Source organism: Drosophila albomicans, chromosome 3 (assembly GCF_009650485.2).
Source record: "Drosophila albomicans strain 15112-1751.03 chromosome 3, ASM965048v2, whole genome shotgun sequence".
In the NCBI taxonomy this organism is placed as follows: domain Eukaryota; kingdom Metazoa; phylum Arthropoda; class Insecta; order Diptera; family Drosophilidae; genus Drosophila; species Drosophila albomicans.
Window position 1 is genome coordinate 18,727,699 of NC_047629.2, and position 18,452 is coordinate 18,746,150.

At 40.9% G+C, this 18,452-nt stretch overlaps 8 protein-coding genes across 9 annotated transcripts; 4 read left to right on the forward strand and 4 right to left on the reverse strand.

Moving 5' to 3' along the window:
* The first annotated feature begins 242 nt into the window (after window positions 1–242).
* LOC117566861 (nuclear pore glycoprotein p62) lies at window positions 243–1,546 on the forward strand. The gene has a single exon (XM_034246455.2). The coding sequence runs from the start codon at window positions 343–345 to the stop codon at window positions 1,495–1,497; it is 1,155 nt and encodes a 384-aa protein (XP_034102346.1). The 5' UTR covers window positions 243–342; the 3' UTR covers window positions 1,498–1,546.
* A 158-nt stretch (window positions 1,547–1,704) lies between these two features.
* LOC117566857 (U3 small nucleolar RNA-associated protein 18 homolog) lies at window positions 1,705–3,400 on the reverse strand. The gene is made up of 2 exons (XM_034246450.2): window positions 3,326–3,400; window positions 1,705–3,261 (listed from the first exon to the last, which is right to left on the reverse strand). The coding sequence occupies exon 2, from the start codon at window positions 3,250–3,252 to the stop codon at window positions 1,741–1,743; it is 1,512 nt and encodes a 503-aa protein (XP_034102341.1). The 5' UTR covers window positions 3,253–3,261; window positions 3,326–3,400; the 3' UTR covers window positions 1,705–1,740.
* Window positions 3,401–3,605: 205 nt separating this feature from the next.
* Window positions 3,606–6,028, reverse strand: LOC117566623 (sodium channel protein Nach). Its single transcript, XM_034246164.1, has 7 exons — window positions 5,820–6,028; window positions 5,275–5,763; window positions 5,121–5,217; window positions 4,453–4,556; window positions 4,315–4,393; window positions 3,903–4,257; window positions 3,606–3,844 (listed from the first exon to the last, which is right to left on the reverse strand). The coding sequence occupies exons 1-7, from the start codon at window positions 6,026–6,028 to the stop codon at window positions 3,606–3,608; spliced, it is 1,572 nt and encodes a 523-aa protein (XP_034102055.1).
* A 43-nt stretch (window positions 6,029–6,071) lies between these two features.
* On the reverse strand, window positions 6,072–7,909 carry LOC117566622 (putative gustatory receptor 59e). The gene is made up of 3 exons (XM_034246162.1): window positions 6,992–7,909; window positions 6,222–6,377; window positions 6,072–6,155 (listed from the first exon to the last, which is right to left on the reverse strand). The coding sequence occupies exons 1-3, from the start codon at window positions 7,907–7,909 to the stop codon at window positions 6,072–6,074; spliced, it is 1,158 nt and encodes a 385-aa protein (XP_034102053.1).
* Window positions 7,910–8,057: 148 nt separating this feature from the next.
* On the forward strand, window positions 8,058–9,832 carry LOC117566621 (putative gustatory receptor 59f). The gene is made up of 4 exons (XM_034246161.1): window positions 8,058–8,128; window positions 8,563–9,475; window positions 9,528–9,680; window positions 9,737–9,832. The coding sequence occupies exons 1-4, from the start codon at window positions 8,058–8,060 to the stop codon at window positions 9,830–9,832; spliced, it is 1,233 nt and encodes a 410-aa protein (XP_034102052.1).
* A 70-nt stretch (window positions 9,833–9,902) lies between these two features.
* On the forward strand, window positions 9,903–10,894 carry LOC117569435 (eukaryotic translation elongation factor 1 epsilon-1). Its single transcript, XM_034250597.2, has 3 exons — window positions 9,903–10,091; window positions 10,156–10,461; window positions 10,517–10,894. The coding sequence occupies exons 1-3, from the start codon at window positions 10,011–10,013 to the stop codon at window positions 10,667–10,669; spliced, it is 540 nt and encodes a 179-aa protein (XP_034106488.1). The 5' UTR covers window positions 9,903–10,010; the 3' UTR covers window positions 10,670–10,894.
* LOC117569433 (serine-threonine kinase receptor-associated protein) lies at window positions 10,718–13,941 on the reverse strand. Of its 2 annotated transcripts, XM_034250595.2 has the most exons (4): window positions 13,843–13,941; window positions 13,262–13,746; window positions 11,277–11,942; window positions 10,718–11,212 (listed from the first exon to the last, which is right to left on the reverse strand). In XM_034250595.2, exons 2-4 carry the CDS (start codon window positions 13,380–13,382, stop codon window positions 11,013–11,015), a joined length of 987 nt encoding a protein of 328 aa, XP_034106486.1. In that variant the 5' UTR covers window positions 13,383–13,746; window positions 13,843–13,941; the 3' UTR covers window positions 10,718–11,012. The 2 variants fall into 2 exon arrangements, with proteins under 2 accessions (XP_034106486.1, XP_034106484.1); XM_034250593.2 differs by having other exon boundaries at window positions 13,262–13,894.
* A 1,560-nt stretch (window positions 13,942–15,501) lies between these two features.
* Window positions 15,502–17,393, forward strand: LOC117571110 (membrane-bound alkaline phosphatase-like). Its single transcript, XM_034253093.2, has 3 exons — window positions 15,502–15,954; window positions 16,020–16,710; window positions 16,769–17,393. Exons 1-3 carry the CDS (start codon window positions 15,562–15,564, stop codon window positions 17,272–17,274), a joined length of 1,590 nt encoding a protein of 529 aa, XP_034108984.1. The 5' UTR covers window positions 15,502–15,561; the 3' UTR covers window positions 17,275–17,393.
* The last annotated feature ends 1,059 nt before the right edge of the window (window positions 17,394–18,452 follow it).

The window sequence follows — 18,452 nt, forward strand, 5'->3', positions numbered from 1 at the left end:
AAGGAATATTCATTTAAATCCTAATAATAACTTTATATTCACACTACTTAAAATTGGCATTCTAATTAGCCGGCATTTATTTATTTGCGCGGGCTGTGTAAATTAGTTTCGCCAATTGTTGTTGCAACAAACAAAACAACCATTGATACTTTGCAACACTGGTTGCGTCGATAACTTTTGAAAATTTGCGTATTTTATAAAATATTAGTATTTTCCCTAATTTAATCAGTATATTCGATAATTCAATTGGCGGTCACATTGTGTGCGAATTTATTTGTTCGATCGGCGTGCGCGTTTTGTTAAATTCATTCTTTTGTGTTTTCGACAAATTCAAACATAAAAATGGCGTTCCAACTGCCTACAACAACCGCAGCTAGTACAACTGGCTTCTCATTTGGCTTGAACACAGCGCCAGCAGCTGCAAATCCTACCGGCGCAGCTGCCGCCAAACCAACGTTTTCGTTTGCCGCGCCGACAACAACTAATCCAGTAAATTTGGGAGGTGGAGATGCGGACGCTACTAAAGCGGCGCCACCACCATTTGGTGGCTTTGGACTGGCTGCCACAACAGCGGCACCAGTTACATCTAACCCACTGACAGGACTTGGAGCTAGCCTCGGCGCTACTGCTGCTCCTGCAGCAGTTGCACCCGTTGCAGCAGCTGCACCAACCTTTGGCGGATTCATGGCGCAGCCGGCCGCAGTCGCAGCCACAACCACAACAGCTGCTGCGGCCGCAACAAGTGCTCAACTCGGCGGAGGCTTGACCCTTGGCCTGACCACAGCTCCCAAGAGCACCACAGCCATAGCGCCCGTCGCCGCAGCAGTAGCGCCTCTCGTTAGTGCTGCACCAGCAACCCTGGGAGGAGGTGGCGCTTTCGCTAACCTGTCGACAGCCACTAAAACCACAGATTCCGCCGTAGTTGCGAATGCTCCGCAACTGTCTTACAATCAGCTGGAGGAACACATCAACAAGTGGACACTGGAGTTTGAGGAGCAAGAGAAAGTTTTTACCGAACAGGCGACTCAGATCAATGCTTGGGATAAACTCTTAATTGGCAATAATCAAAAGATCATCGAGTTGAATGACGCTGTACAAAAGGTGAAGAACGATCAACAGGTGTTGGACCAGGAGCTGGAATTCATTGCCACCCAGCACAAAGAACTCGAAGAAAGTCTTGCACCGCTGGAGAAGGAATTCGTGAACTTGCCACGCGTGGATCAGGAGCGCAGTCAGACCTATTTGATGGTGGAGAACTTGGATACACAGTTGAAACAAATGTCCGAAGACCTAAAGGAGATCATCGACAATCTGAACGAGGCCAATAAGGGACAGGACAATACAGATCCCATTATACAGATTGGCAAGATTCTCAACGCACACATGAATTCGCTGCAATGGATCGAATCACAGTCGACACACATTTGCACGAAGCTCGACGACATTGGCAAGATTCACGAATCCCAGAAACGTGATATCTTTCGTGCTCCGTATTAAGTAATAATGTATTTTCGTTGAATAAAAACACGTTTATATTAAAACTGCATTTTCAACAAGATTTGAAAGCTACAGGTGCTGCGTGTCTTGGATAGCCCTGATTAAAGTCCATGTTATGGACTTTAGGACCAATTTATAATTTCATAGAATTAAGAGTTGTCCGTGTGGTGATGTCAAATTCAGGAATTCAAAACAAAGAATTTGATATATAGAAAATAGGTTTTAATTTGTTTACTACAATAGTTAATAGTGCTTGAAATGCTTAAGTCTAAACAACGGTGCCTTCTTTCCCTTGCAACCGATAGCAAAGTAGCCACTGCCCGGTGAGAATGCCATGGTGTTGACATAACCAACATCCTCCTGTTGCCCCGGGAAGTTGGAATAGATCGTGGCGCTGGGAAAATGCGCCAGTTTCAAGGCATTTGGCACCAAACGCGATCCCATTGCCAGTAACTCTGACGTGGGATTGAATTTCAGCTCAGCAATTGCTGTTTGCAGATTCATGAAGCGCTTCTCTGGCTGCGGTGCCGCTGATTTGTAGATGTTCTCATAGTCGTAAATATTGACAACGCCTTCATTGCTGCCGGTTGCGAGCATTTGTTGATTTGGTGACAATGCAATTGCTCGGCCATTGATACAACCATCATCGATGAAAGTGTGCTCGATGCGCAACTCTCGCATGGAAAGCACATTCACATTGCAGCTGGAACCGGAGCAAATGATACGCTTCGAGTCCGCCGTCCAGCTCATGCCACGCAATTGTCCCTCCTGATGGAACGTGTGCAACAATTCATTGGAATTGGTGGTGAACACATGAATATTACCAAATACGCCCATGGTAACAATATATTTGCCACACGGCGACACCTCAAACTTGTGCGAAGTATTGATGTTCGAAGGCATCTTCAGCTTGGTCGCCTTGGCCTCGAGCAGATCGTAGGAGTAATAGTGACGTTGCATGGCGCCAAAGAAGGCTTTGGTACCGCAAGGCGTGATGCGGGCACAAGTAATAGCGAACTTTGGGAAGCGTATGTTGTGCAGTTTCTCGTTTTTTTGTCCATCCACACTGTATATGGTGGCCAGATAACTTTCACCCGCCACCAGGGCAGCGGTGCTCGTCGGATGGAACTGGACACTGTTAATGACGCCTTCACTGTATGTGGCACGATTCAAATCCTTGACTCTCTTGAAGAATATGCTCTTGGCTCGCAGTTCGCGTGTCTTAGCCTTGTGATCGATGAATCCAACGGTCTTCAGTAGTGCTTCATCCTCGGAATCTTCGCTCTCGGAGTTCTCCTTCTTTGGCTTTAACGTTGCCCATTTAGGTTGATTAACGGTGCGTTGAAAGCGAGCCGTTAAATACTCCTTGTATGACTTGTCCATGCGCAAATGATTTAAGGGTCCAGTATGTCGTGTCTGCCGTTTCACTTCGCCCACCTCGAGCTCTTCGTCATCGGAATCGTGCCAGGCTGCTTTGGGTTTCTTTGCCAAGTCCGCTTTGTCATCATCATCTTCGTCCGCATCACTTTCTTCTTTATCTTTCTGCCGTTTTTTGCCCACCGACTTAGCTAGATTGCTGAGAAACGTTTGCTTGTCACCGAATATCACTTTTTCCATAGGCACTTCAACATAGCCAGTTTCCACTTCGTCTTTGGCCGACTGCGGCTTTTCCTCTTGCGACTCGTCATGCTGTTTGTAAATGGCCATCAACGCCTTCAAATCCTCCATACCATCGCTAGACTCGTCGTCGCTCATTTTGTCAAGCTATGAAACGCAATTTATCAGTAATTATTTTGGAGCTGATGAGTTTATTGAAATAAATAAATACCTTTCTTTGCACTGCACGTGTATTCTTAGCTAGAGATGAAAGTTTGCTACAAAAAACATATGAGTGCGTCGATTGAATATCAACATAAAAAATCGAATGTTATCGATAATTATTAAACACTTTTTTGAATATGCTCAAAATGTATCGATTTGAGCGCGCCAGCAATAGTGTGATAATTTATTAATAGCCAAACATAATTACAAAGTAGTACTATATATCTGCATTTAGTTAGTAAATGTATGACTATAATATTGTCTATTATTTGTTCCGCAATATTGTTTTAATTCACATATTCAAAGAGCGGCAGCTCAGCGGTCTCAGCTCGAGAAACATGAGTTGGACTAGTCCTCCGTCTAAACGCTGGAATAGCTCGTCGACAGCGTTCGTGAAAATTAAGGTGAATAAAGCGAATTAGTTTGAAAGTGTCCAGTAAGCAGTTGTAAATAATGACGTAAGATATTTGCACTGCTCCCATAACACTGATGCCCACAAACAAAGCCATGACGCCGCCAAACGAGACTGTGGACAATGCAGGGTTCAATTACGAGTTAAAGATAAGCTAGAATCTAGGTTTTACCAATGAGATCCTCAAAGCTAAAGACAACATCACGTCTGAAGCGCACCTTGGGTGGTATTAGATCCCAGCGAAAGCTTGATGTAGCCGATTCAGCACTTGCCGCTTCTTCGTTGTTCTTGATGCCCCAAGAACTCTTTTTAACCGTCTGCATGGTGTACTCGATCTCAGTGCATGTTGATGGACATTTACAAATGTGTAGCGCCCAAATGGGCCACTTGAAGTCCAGCAGACACTCAAAGCCAGCCGGATTGCAGCTGGGTCCTTCCACAAAAGGATAGAAAAAGGGCACGCAGTTGCACATTTCCAAGGCCATGATAGCTCGACATCTTGCCAGGCAGAGAGATTTACTATAGATCTGTTTATAAATGATGTTTATAGAGTATTTATTGTAGTTCTAAATGTGTTTATATACCTTTAGATTTGAGGTTTCTTCATCATTAAAGACGCACTTGCGTTGTTCAACGCTCAGTTCTCGCAGATTTTTAGATGCTCTATCAGAAAGGATTCTTACTTTAAATTACTTTTTATAGCTTGTTTGTTTGTCACTTACACGGTCTCGAGCACCTTAAATGAGGCTGTAATTTCGTCTGATTTGTGCAGTGCCACAATGTTGGCCTCCGAGGCGGATACTTCATATGGCGAGTGCACATCTAGCTGCGAAAACAGTGTCAATTAAAAATGTATAAAAAATAAAGTATATAAAAGATCCTTTTAGAAAGATTGTTACTTATTGCCAATGAATGTCGCATGCTTAAAGTCAAATACTTTGCATGATAAAAAGATAAAAGCCAAACTACGTCAAAATGTAAAATATAAAATCAATTCCAAATGTTAACAGTTTAATTTGTATATAACATAAAGTCAATTTATATAAGAAATAAATTATTAATGAATTATAAATGTTAAATAACAAATGTATATCTTCAATAGAAGTGATTACAAGGTAAATATTATGTAATATATATGAGTATTAATTTAAACTTTTATGTTTGGCCTTTAGAACTAAATTAGATAACTTTAATCATATAAAAAATACCTTATTTGGAAATTATGATGGACAGACGTACTATATAACGATTTAATGAATTTCTAACTTGAAAAAAAAACAAACGACTAACTCATCAAAAATTGCACAAAATCATAATCCTTGTTTTACTTATCATATAATTTTTTTTAGACAAAGTCTCCCTTGGGACAGTCTTATGATTATTTTCTTACCACGCCCGTACTCTCGAAGAGATCCATTCGAATATAGCACTGCTGCTTGCCATACTGACAGGTTAGCGGCGGAGGCAGTTCATCGTACTGAACGGGGCTGCAAATAACACAAATTGAGCTGTAAACAGTTTACTTCTCATCCTCTGCTACTCACTCTTTGCCCAGCACAGCAGACATGGGTGAGTTAATGGCGTAGCAGGAACCTCGCTCCGTCATTACCATCTGAACATGCACAATAAAGTTGCTATCAAACGTGCTAATCACCTGCTCAAAGGGACGATTGATGCCCAATATAATATCATAGAGATCAATCTGATCGAAACGTTCATCGCTAGCGAATCTGGTGAGCTCGGCATAATTGCTTGCAGTGGCATTGACGACGGCGTATAAAAAGTCCATGATATAGAAGTAATCCTCATCGATGATGGACACATTCCACAAGTCCTGTATCAGCTCATTAGCCTTGAAGGAATCAATGTGATCGTAGTAGCAAAGCGTAACCGCTGGCAAGGAGCCATTCCAGCCTCGATAATCGCGATCCACCGAAATGACGGTGGGTGAGTTGAAGTAGCGAGCGATTTGCACTTCGCTCAGCATGTAGACGGCAAAGATGCTGGCGATGAGCACGCACAGCCAGAGGAGTCTTCAGAGAAAACAACTCCTTCAGCAAAGATTTAAACAGCACAGCGTTCTGCTTACCGCTCGGAAAAGTGCAGCCGACGATCCACAGTGAGACGTATGGCCAACACGCTGGTCTCGGCTCCAGCCTGTGCTGTGATGTCTGTTAATCTTCTAAAGACATTTTGAGCTACGGTAAAGGACACACCCAGCACCAGCTGCGCCTTATGCTTTATCCAGGTGCAGCAGCGTTTTAACCAGCTGCTGAAAACTAAACCGAACCGCACCATGTTTGAAATGTAAGTGAAACTACGGATTGTTAGCGATTTCTTTTTAAAAGGAATAACCCATTAGTGATTTATTGCCCAGATCGATTTGTATTAGGAAAATAACAATGGCCGACAAAGCGCTGATAAACTGCCGGGAGAACAAAGCGCACGTCACTTTAATGATATCAATTGGGGATTGTTGTGGGTCACTTACCCCGCCCACTGCGAGGGTGTCCAAGTCGACCACTCCGCACACTGTTGAGGGGCAAACGTCGTGTGTCTGCAGCTGCAGCAGAAAGTGATTAACAGCGCGCTCCTGTCGCGGGTCCTGCAAGTGGAACTTGTTGAGCAGCAGACAGAGCTGACACTTCTAAGGAGGAATTACAAAATATATATTAGGATTATACGAAATATTTACAAGAAAGCTTCGTTAGTTTTAGAGAAAAGCGATAGAAGTGAGACAGGTCCATTTTTATACCCGCTACACGTAGGGTAAAGAGGTATTATAACTTGGAGCGTACAGGGAATATACATATGTAACAGGCAGAAGAAGGCATCCCTGACTCTATAAAGCGATGATGATTAGTGACGCCAGCCAAGACGATGTAGTTCTGTCCGTCTGTCAGTCTGTCTGACTGCGTAATTTTGAAGATAGAGTCGTGATTTTTGGTACATATTATGTATGTACATGTTATGTACTACATAATATACAATAATAACAGCAGTTATGCTTCATATATTTTAAATATAATAGTATATCCATATACCAAATATATCCTTCGGTATATTTGCAATTTATTTCATTTAGAAATTTGGTTTATTTTAATAATAATACTGCACTGTTCAGCTTTTATTAAAAATAGGTAGAGGGTATCTCACAGTCGAGTGTGCTCGAGACTTTTTCCTTATTTTAGTGTTACTAAAATGGCTAGCTAGCTAAGCTCTGGCTTACTCTCTGTGTTAATGGTTTCACCTTTTACTCACCTGCTCCGCAATGCGAGTATTACCAATAAGGACACACCAGATGCGAGTGCCATGCATCAGCAGCCAGAGCAGTCGATAGATAAACAGCACCCACTCCTCCCACTGAGCCTGCTCCACCATGCGAAACGTGTTGAATAGCTCATAGCAGAAGCTTAAAAGTGAATTAACAAAGCTCACCAAAAAGACGACTCCAAATCTATGCAGGAGCTGTGAGTGCATGTCGTTCAAGGCAACCACAATGCCACGCAGTTGCTCCAGTTTATGTTCAAACTCCGCAGTGGATGGTGACAGTATGCAAATGCTGTTGCGGCTGGGCTGCAGTTGCTCCAGCCGTAAGTTAAGTTGCTGCAACAGCAGGCAAATGCCACGCAGGGCGACAACATATTGTAACAGACTGAGACTGATCATCAGACCAACGAGGTTGTGGGCACAGTTGCTGTAGAGTGTGAGGAGCCAATTGAAGTTCAGCCAAAGAATGTCAATTGTCACACAGATGCCGTGAAAGCCAAACACCATCAGCAAAAGTTTGAACACATAATTTCCCAGTTGATTGTAGAATTCCTGTGATGCCCAAGCATCGACGAAGAGCAACTTCTGCAGTTTAAATTGCTGCATTGCCTGGCTCTCAAAGAAGCTCGCACTGCGATAGACGTAGAGTGAAAAGATGGCTGTGATGATCATATTCGAGGGATACTCGATGAGGTACATCAACTTCTCGATGGCCAACACCTGCATCTGTGACTTGGATACCAGCAGACTTGTGCACACAAACCAGATCCAGCTGAGCAGTATGAGAGACCACACCAAGTGCACATGGCGATACTTGCTACTCGCTGGAGATACGCCTAGAAGGCGACTCACGATGGAAAGGAGACGCAACCAGCGATTGCCGAGTGGTTTTTTGCTCCAACTGCCCATGTGAAGACGGTAAATAATACTAATTGATTAAATGGGCATAGGTACATACTTAAGCGGTGTTAATTTTGATTAATTGTTGCAGTCCTCAATTAATTATGCTACCCACAGCTAATTGTAAATTGTAAGCAGCATTTATCACTCATACGCAATGTGGCTATCCAAGTTGAAGCAGGCTTCACACAAAAGACGCAAGATTGCAGCAATGCACTGGGAAAAGAGGTGAGCTAAATTATATGTTATATAACTTGAACTTTAATTTAGATTAAAGTGTTTTATGTATAAGATAGAAGAGAGAAATTATGTTTGGTTTGGTTTGTGCGTAACATGCATGTACAGTAAACATACATACAATACATAAAGGATATATAATTCAGTATATAGTATATATATTCAGAATCCGCATCAATAGACGATCCGAATCAGCCACCCTCGTATGTCCTTAAGTCCGTTCAGACACCAATCTTTTTGCATATAAACAATTTCGAAAAACATCCCACGATTGAGAACATGAATAATATTTTAATCTCTTGGGCTAAGACTCATTGTCAAAAGTTCCAATATGTGCATATTATAATAATTTAAGATGCTATTTAATTCAATGGAACTTATATTTATTAATTTATAAAAATTCATCAAGCACAATTACTTCACAGAAATTGGAATCTCACACTGCAGCTGCACAAATCAAACTCCGATCAGTTGAGAGAGGAGCTGAAGCTGCTGCTGTTCATTTGTGTGCTGGCGGGGAGTGCTCCGATTGCAGTCTTTCCTCGCTACCGAAGCCGATGCTATGATGCAGTGCAGCAATCTTGGCTGATCGTGTTGTATGCCTGGCTGTGTTTTGCCGCCTACTGGGAACTGTTGCACGGTAATATAAAACTCAGCGACCTAGAGCAAAAGTTCTATGGCATCGAATCGATGACGTACCTCATCCATGTGCCCTGCATCATGATACTCAGTGTTAGCTGGAAGCAAAAGATTTGCGCTGTATTTGACCGAATTGCGCAATTTGATTTGGCCAGTGGTTATATTGTGGAACGTCGAAACATCGGTCCTTGTATACGCAAACATTTGCTTGTGGTGCTGATCCTCACTAGTTGCTATATTCCAATCTCGTATTGCTTCTGTCAATATGAGGTTAATAGGACTATAATCGACTTGAGCACATTTGTGCTACCCAACATCCTGAGCGGCATTTCATTTATACCTTACTTCATAATGTTGCAAGGAGTCTGTCGTCGTATGCACTGCATAACTGTGTCTTTGGAAGCGGAGCTTCGACAGGAATTTCCCATTCAACGTGATCATCTTAACCAACTGAGATGGCAGCACATTAATCTGCTGCAATTTACAAAGGCAGTGAATCAAACCTTTGGCGTCTCCATATTGTGTGTCTATGTGAGCTCCTTCTTCAATGTCAACACGAATCTGTTTTTGGCTTACAAGAATATTGAGAATCCCGATGTTTCCGATTGGGCGTGGTGGACGTACATTCTTCTCTGGCTATTTATGCACTCAGCCAAGGTGTTTATAATACTTTTCTTCAATCACGCAATCCAACAAGAGGTAAACATACAAGTTTAATCATATCATTAAAATAAATAAATGCTTTCTGCAGCAAACCAACTGCTTGACATTGTTAAGTAAGTTTCAAGCTTGCAGCGAAGATTTGTTGGAAGCCATCAATCACTTTATGCTGCAGTTGCAAGCCAATGTGAGAGCGTATGTTGCCTGTGGTCTAATTGTGTTAGATTACAAATTTATTACGGCGGTAAAGAAGATTTTCATTGCTCTATAAATGTAAATTAAATATTTCTGCATTTACAGCTTTTAATGGCCACCACAAATGTTTTTATATTCTTTCTGCAATACGAAATTACTTATCAAGCGCTGGCGGTTGCCGCCAACGAAACAAAAATTTGAATAATATACGCTCACAATATCGATAACATGTTGTTGTTATCGACACTTCGCCGTTTATATCGAGTGCAACCTTGCCAATCATCTGCACTGCGCTGCGCACAGTAGAATTTCGCACGCTTTTCTTGTATTATTATTAGCTGACACAAACAAAATAAATAACAATTTCCATTAATTAAAAATGTGTGACGTTGCAACAGTACAGAAAATTGCCAACTGTCTGGGCGTTAAACCCGGCAAAGTGCAGCTAAATGAAGAGCAAGTAAGCATTCATAATACAAGGTACATATAGAAAATGTGACATTAATGGAATTTATATTGTCAAGGTCGTAACTCGCACAAGCGCCCAAAACAAAACTGTCGCTGGCTTTGCCACCATACTAGAAAGCTTGGCCCGCGAATCCAAATCGGAGACAGCCCAGAACAGCACAGCATCCAGGGAAGTGCAGGCACAGGTGTATCAATGGATTGAGTTCGCTGTGCTCTACGTGTCACCCGGCTCCAAAGATAAACATGTGGCCAAGCAATTGTTGAACGACTTTAACAAACTGTTTATCAACAAATCGTATTTGGTGGGCCACTTCATCACATTGGCCGATCTTGCTGTCTACTATGCCATTTATGATCTTGTGGTAAGTGCGCTTTTTGCATATTAAACAATAAATAATAAATCATATTCTCTTATAGAAATCACTTTCGCCGCTGGATAAGGAGAACTATCTGAATCTATCGCGTTGGTTTGATCATCTGCAGCAACGTCCGGACATCCATCAGGGCGAGCAATTGCTGAACTTCACCACAATCTATCTGCACAACTGGGCTCAAGGAACTCATGTTTAGATTATCAACTAATGTGCTGAGCGGATTCCATTCAAATCGCAAATCGCATTGAAAAACTTAAGTTATTTATTTCTATTGATTTTCACATACATCAAATATGTACATTAATGCCAATGAATTAAGCGCTGGAATCGAAAATATCATTTGCGTTATTGTAGCCGTGTTTTTTCTTGAGTTTGAGAAATATAATTACAAATTATTTGATTCGATTTGTATGTATGTTAAGTATGTTTTTGTTGATTCACTTTCTATGCATTTGCTGCTGTTGTGGTTGTTGTTGCGGTGGCTGCGCTGTCGTTGTCGTTGATGTTGTCGTATAGCAGCGACTTGTGCTTCTCCAACATCAGTTTGCCGGCACCTCACGTGGAGAGTTCAGCGAATTGTTCAGCTCACTGGGTTCCGTGCACTTCCACAGTCCATACGTTTTACCCACTGTTGTTTGCCACAGTCGCAGCGTGCCATCCTCGGAGCCACTGGCGTATAGCTCGCCATCCGGACTGAATTTCACCGAATGCACGGGTCCAAAGTGACCCTTGAAGGATTCTGTAAAACAAATCAAAGCCAATTTAATTCGTTGTGCATCTCAAGTGAACTCCCAATTGCTTACCAATTTCGTTGCCAGTAATGTAGTCGAATTTATACATTTTAAAGTCCTCGCCGCCACAAACGAAAACGTGTTTGTCAGGATGCAAACTAGCCGACGCCACATTCGTTGGCACTTTCACCTCCTTGAGCTTCTTCAGCGTATCGATCTCCCAGAAACTAATCGTCGATCCATGCGTTATAGTCAGCACATGATTGTCGCGTGAGATCTCCAAACTGTTCGGATTGCTCTGGAACTGCAGCCGTTGCACTTCAATGCCGGTCATACGATCCCACAAACGCACCGTCTTATCATCGGCTGCCGAGATGATGCACTTGTCGTCGCGACAGAAGAGCGCACGCTTTATGGCACCCGCATGTCCGCCATACAATTCTGGCTCGGCATCGGGTTGCTCCAGGTTGAACACGCGCACCAGTTTCTCGTTGCTGCCGGTGACAATGTTCTCCGAACTGTTGTCGAATGCTACGCTCTTCACAATATGCTTGTGCTGAAAACTGTGAATCTCTGCGCCACTAACTGCATTCCACACCTTGCCCGTGAAGTCGGCAGCGCCGGAGGCGGCCAGTGTGGCACTGCGATTGAGTGCAACGCCCCAGACGGCGCCCTTGTGTCCTTCAAAGGTGCCAACCCAATCACCGGTATCGCCGTGACGCAACATTGGGCTGCCATCTGCAAAAGAATACGAGACACTTTAGTATAAATGTAATTTTCGAAGAAAAATGCAGTGGAGAATGCTTGACTGTGAGATACCCGTAGAACATTGTTGTATTAATCTTAACATCCCATATGTATATTGATAATTAAAAACTCCCGTGAATTTATTGTTGTTAATTACTCTTGAATTTGTAACATGTAGTATGAAAGTAAACACATGAAACACTTTTAATTAAATTAATTAATATACAAGGCCTTTTTGTATAATCTTTTAATACAATAAGGATTTCATAGTTTTATATAAATTTCATGGGCTTCCTTGCCTTTTACATAATTTCTCTCTGTCTTTAGTTATTAAATCAACTTTTAACATAAGGATAGTGAATACACAACCACTCTACAAAATATATGCATGCAGTTTTGAGTGTGTTTTGCATTTGTGAATGTGAATGAGATGTGTGAGCGGCGGAAGCCACCTTGACTCAATGACTACATTCAATGCCAACGACCTGACGAGACGCCGAGCGATTCGACGAGCACGCAAATGGGCAGCCAAATGCATCAAGTTCACGTCATTTCCATTGCAATGTGATCGACTATAGTTAGACAGAGACAGTCAGACTGACAGACGGAGAGCGGGACGGAGAAAGAGCTAGAAGAGCGCAAGCTTGAGGCAGGTTGTGAATGCTTATGTGCAGGGACGCATTCAATAAAAGCTTTTAGTTAAATGGTTATCATTTTTAAACATTTTTGACGTGTTGCAGCTGCAATTCATTGCATACTGTACTATACATATTTATTTATTTAGAAGTTTCAAGGTGCTTCCTGCAACGCAGCCAGAACGAACAAGCTCGAAGCTCGCGAACAAGCTGAACAAAAAGTTTGTTTTTTTGAAAAGTTGCAAAGCAAGGGGAAGCATTGCATTAAATGGCGATAAAATGTTAACTTGAACTTGCAATGGAAATTTGCTTTCCGCATATATGTAAGTTTTTGTTGTTTTTGAAAGCACAATCATCTGAGCACACATACAAATGCATTTATTTAAAGCTCACAGACAGACTATCAAGGTAAAGAACGTAAGTATTTATTGCATGCGAGCGAGTGAGAGAGTGTTTTACAAAGGGTTCGCTAAAACTGGTTTTTTTATTTTAATAATTTGTGTTTGCATTTGGGTCAAGGTTGCAGCTCACAGCCAGGCTAGACAGACGTACAACAAACTATAACTTGAATCTAACATATTAAAAAAATTGCTTGCATACATAAATAAATATAAATAACACAAGGACGCGCGCTCGCTTGCGCTCAGTTTATCGCATGCGAGCGATTTCGCTTACCTTTGCAAGCCGATATGAGAAAATAGCCGCTGTCGCAGATATCGCTGAAATCCAAATGCACCACAGGTCTGGTGTGTCCGCTGCAGGTCAATGGAATTTGTCGCAAATTGTTGGCAGCCATTCTAAAAAGCTAAATGATCTTCACCTCTTTCTATCTTTCTTTCACTTGCACTTTTTTTTGTAATACTTTCGTTTTTATTACACTTGAAGTGTATTTTTTGTATTTGTAATGTGGCAATTGGTCTAATTTGATGGGTATAACAATTGCAAATAATTGATAAATAGTTGTTGATTTTATAATTTTGTACTATAGTTTTTGTTTAATGCCGTCTCATGCTCCTAGCTGCACTACTTTCATACAATTCGTGTCCTTGGTGGCTGCACTGCGAGATTTTGTTGTTGTTGGTATTGCTACAAATTGGTGTTGATGTTGTGGAGTGTGTGTGTCTGTTACTTGTGTGTGTTCGTCAATGTTGGTGTCGGCACTTTGTTAAAACAAAAGGAAACAAATTATTTACAATTGATGCGTTGTTTGGCAATTGTTTTTATTATTAGCAAGAGAGATAGAAGAAAATAATTACGCGACACGCTGTTGTTGTTGGACGATTTGGCAGCCGAATGATTGCTGCGCAGGGTGACCGCAACTACAATTTAAAAATATACCAAAATACATGGCAAAATATACCACGCGGCTGCATGAAATACTTTTAGTGATGGGACAATATGCAAACAGTTTTTAAATGCCGCTGCTCATTATTATATGTAGGTACTTAAGTTATTTTCTATTATTGAGTAAATTAATTATATTTTATTAAAAAATAACAAGCTACCAACCGTTCAATTTATACACAAACAAACGTCAGTATCCGGAATATACCACAATATCAGCAGCCAGCAACAGTTATCGATCAGTGATTATCGTTTGTTAAAACCGTTACTTTTTAAATTATCATTTTTCACACACTCAATAGAATGTTCTTTAAATTCAGCCATATCACAATTAGTAAGCTGAAAAAAATATTCTAATAATGCAAGCAACAAAAAGTTTACCTAAAAAGACAGATTTAGCTATTTTTGCAACTATGAATAATGATTACCGAAACGTTTGTACTAAACCTATTTTTAGTATAATAAAATGACTGCTATTCTATTCTAATCAAATATGTGCTTTCGAGATATCTTTTCACGTTCTTGTCGTCGGGGTGTAAGCTCTGTACATTTCCTCACGTTCAGAAATCGTGAGTCCTCTGAGAAAAAGTGCCGACTTTTATTGCATCAGCATTCATTACATATTTGTTCATGTGATTTCAGCATTTTTTTTTTTATATACATAGATAAGAGATTGTACACCGAGTGTTTAACGTACGGTGACCAATCAAAAATGTATTTTCCGCCCTACTAATAGGGTAGAATTATATTATATTAGATGAGAGCTTCTTTAACCCAATAAAGAATATACATATATTCTTGATCAGCATCCTCAGTCGTGACAATGCATCGCTATATCAGAGACAATAAAAATAATAGGTACCAATTAAGACACTTTCTATCGTTGAACGCAGATCAATTTTGTATCCCATTTTCGCTTTCTTTATCGGCCCCTTAAATTAATAATGTCTACTATTTAGACACAATAATAGCTAAGGTCTCAATGATTGACATTTACATTAAAAAAAGCTTGGAAGTTATTTAAAAATATGTTTAGAGTAAAAACCCAGTGCAGCTGCACTTGATAAGGTGCTTTAGTTAATTAAATGAGTAAATATGACATATTTTGTACACGAAATATTTTTATTACAATGGTACTTTTAGTTACCTAATAGTATTATATTGGATATATTGCTAGTATACTTTCAGTATATTTCTATGATACTGTGACGCCAGTAAATGAACCGCTGATAACACACAGTCGAGCCCTCTTAACTAAAGTCTTCTTACTTGTTTATCTTATTACAAACTTTTGGGTTGTAATTGTTAATAAACTGCAATTGGTAATTACAACTGTAAATTTTAATTTTAACCTACATGCTAAAATTACTCATTAAGAGGGGATCATGAGCTCTCTTACTGATGTGCCATGAGCTCCGCTAAGAGAAGATAACCAAAATAGCAAGCACCAGAAATAAAATATATAGTATAATCGCAATAAAACCATAAAAACTGAATTTATCAAAAATGTGAGACTAATCCAATTGTCTGTAGTGCCGAGCAAACTCCAAAAATGTATATAAGACCTTGTCGACGCAGCAGAAGTTGTATCAGTTTTAAACATCAACAATTCCAAACACATCATCAAAAAGATGCTGTACCAAAAGCAGCTAATCTTGCTCGTCCTGCTGGCAGGAAGTGCCCTTCCAGCTGCCGTAGATAGAGCTCACGATGTCGAAGATCTAACTGGCCAAAAAATAGCGAAAGCTAGATTCTCGACTGACGTAGCTACGGATAAATATACGCCACCAGAAGAGATGGATCCGCAATTTTGGTACGATTTGGCCTATGAGGAGATTGCCCAGAGACTCGAGTTGCCGCAGCCCAATGCGAAGAAGGCCAAGAACATCATACTCTTCCTGGGCGATGGCATGTCCCTCTCCACAGTGGCAGCAGCGCGAATCCTGAAGGGACAGCGTCAAGGAAACACTGGCGAGGAGTCCTCGCTCAGCTTTGAGAAGTTCCCTTACACAGGACTTAGCAGGGTAAGTTAAAAATTAGTAAAATAAATGGCAGATGATTCTGATTGATTGAATTTTTCTGCTTATAGACTTACTGTTCCAATGCCCAAGTGCCCGACTCTGCCTGCACAGCCACCGCTTATCTGTGTGGTGTGAAGACCAACATCATTGAGATTGGCGTCAGCGCTGCCGTCGACTTCAATAATTGTACCGCAAGCCAGGATCCCGCTAATCGTCTGACCTCCATTGCGGAGTGGGCACAGAATGCGGGCAAATCAACTGGTATCGTGACCACAACAACTCTGACTCATGCTAGTCCATCGGGTGCTTATGCCAAGACTGCGAATCGCATGTGGGAATGCGACACGGATGTCGAATACTATGGCGTCGATCCTACGGAATGTATTGACATGGCCACTCAGCTAATTACTCAAGTGCCCGGCAAGAACTTTGAAGTCATGTTCGGTGGCGGTTTCGGCAAGTTCTTGCCAAATACAATCAAGGATCTTCATGGCAATCCTGGCGAACGCTCGGATGGTGTTAACCTCTTGTCTAAGTGGCAAGCTCAACATCCTGGTGGTGTTCTGGTCAGCAATAGGGATCAGTTGCTCAAAGCCAATCTTTCGGCGGTGTCCAGCATTGTGGGTCTGTTTCAGACGGAGCTCATGAAATTCCACTTGGAGGCGGATGAAGCTTATCAGCCTACGTTATCCGAGCTGACAGAGGCGGCCATCACAAAGCTGAGCCAAAATGAGAATGGCTACTTTGTGTTCATTGAAGGTAAGTTCCTTATTAAACAAGTAACAATTGCTGCTCTAACTTTGCTTCTACTTCTCAGGTGGTCTTATTGATTACGGAAACCATTACACCCAAGCTGGCTATGCTCTTGATGAGACGCTAGAGTTCGAGAAGGCCATTAAGTTGGCTCGTGACATTACTGACATTGAGGACACTTTGATTGTGGTCACTTCGGATCACGCACACGCTTTGTCCATTGCTGGTTATCCTGGTCGTGGCACGCCCATTCTTGGACTCAATCATCATGACATCGATGTTAATGGCGTCAAGTACGCGGTGCTCAACTACGCTGTTGGACCCAAGAACTATCTGGATAGCGAGGGAAATCGCATTGATTTGAGCGATCAGATCGGCGGAGATGACTTTGTGTTCCCCGGCTACATTACTAAGGATCAAGGTGTTCACTCAGGCGATGATGTTGGCATTTTTGCCTCGGGTCCTCAAAGCCATCTCTTTACCGGAGTGATGCAACAGAGCACCATTCCCCATCTGATGGCCTATGCTGCCTGCATTGGTAGCGGACCTCAGGTCTGCGATGCTGAGTAGATCGGTTAAGAAGGTCAACGAAGAGAGGAAGGAGTCTAGTACATACTAAATAAAAAAACTGAGATCCGTCACGTCAACGACGTGAATAAATGAGCATAAAAGTTTGAGTGTTATTTATTAAAATGTTGCTTAAATATTTGATGTGGCTTCCACAGCTATGCTAAATATAATATGATAATGATAGGATAATAATGTATAAGAAGAAGAGACATAGAGGAGGCTCGTGTATAGTCTGGTTATGGATTATAGTTATATAACCATAAATTTATGATAGTCATTAATGAGACTCACGAGATCATAAAGATATATAAACACAGAGATAAACCCCTAATTACTTCGGGTTGGGTTATTGCACCTCATAGTAAAGTACCCAGAGTGCTACTCACATTTTTTGGGTATATGCAAGAATGAAGGTTTTTTTTTTTGTTGAGGGGATTTATTTTACTAAGCGTGGCGGAAATAAAAAAGGGTTATTGGCTTACACGTCAAACATTAACATGTGCTTAGGTCTGGACTTTATAAATTAAATTATTTATTTGCCAAACTCTAAAAAAAGGTAATGCAATTAAATGTTTTCCCAAACCTAAAATTCTAACCATTCATTCTTCGGAGAACTTTATGTTACAGCTGACCGATTTGACCTCAAGCAGAATTGAAGTGTTTAGAAAATTACTAAATTACTAAATTCTTGCTATTAACAATGATCTATTTATTCCGAAACAAATTTTAAGAACTATTTTTTCGAATTTTTTCTTGATGTGAACAGAAAACCAAATTAAAGTAGGTTGATTATCATATTGTTAGTAATTATTATCTTCAGCAGCAATAAAACTGCTTATTATACTTTCTAGTTGAACCATGCAAAAATAGGTGTGATAAGCTGCAGTTTCCGCACGTTCTAAACTCGTGTGTCCTGAGTATAAAAAGTACCGTTTTCATTGGCCTCTAAACGTGCTCGAACTACTTTTCTCGTTTATGGTTTATTTGTTCATGTGATTTAATCATTTTTTAAAAGATAAGTTCGTATACGCAATGGAGATTCATATTAGAGGGTAATGGTGATATGGAGGAAAAGCGGTAACATATTGTAAGTGACAAGCTTTATATACCTCAATCGTAATTGTGGAGGAATACAAAAAATAATCACATTAGAATATTCCAAATTTCTATTAAATTCA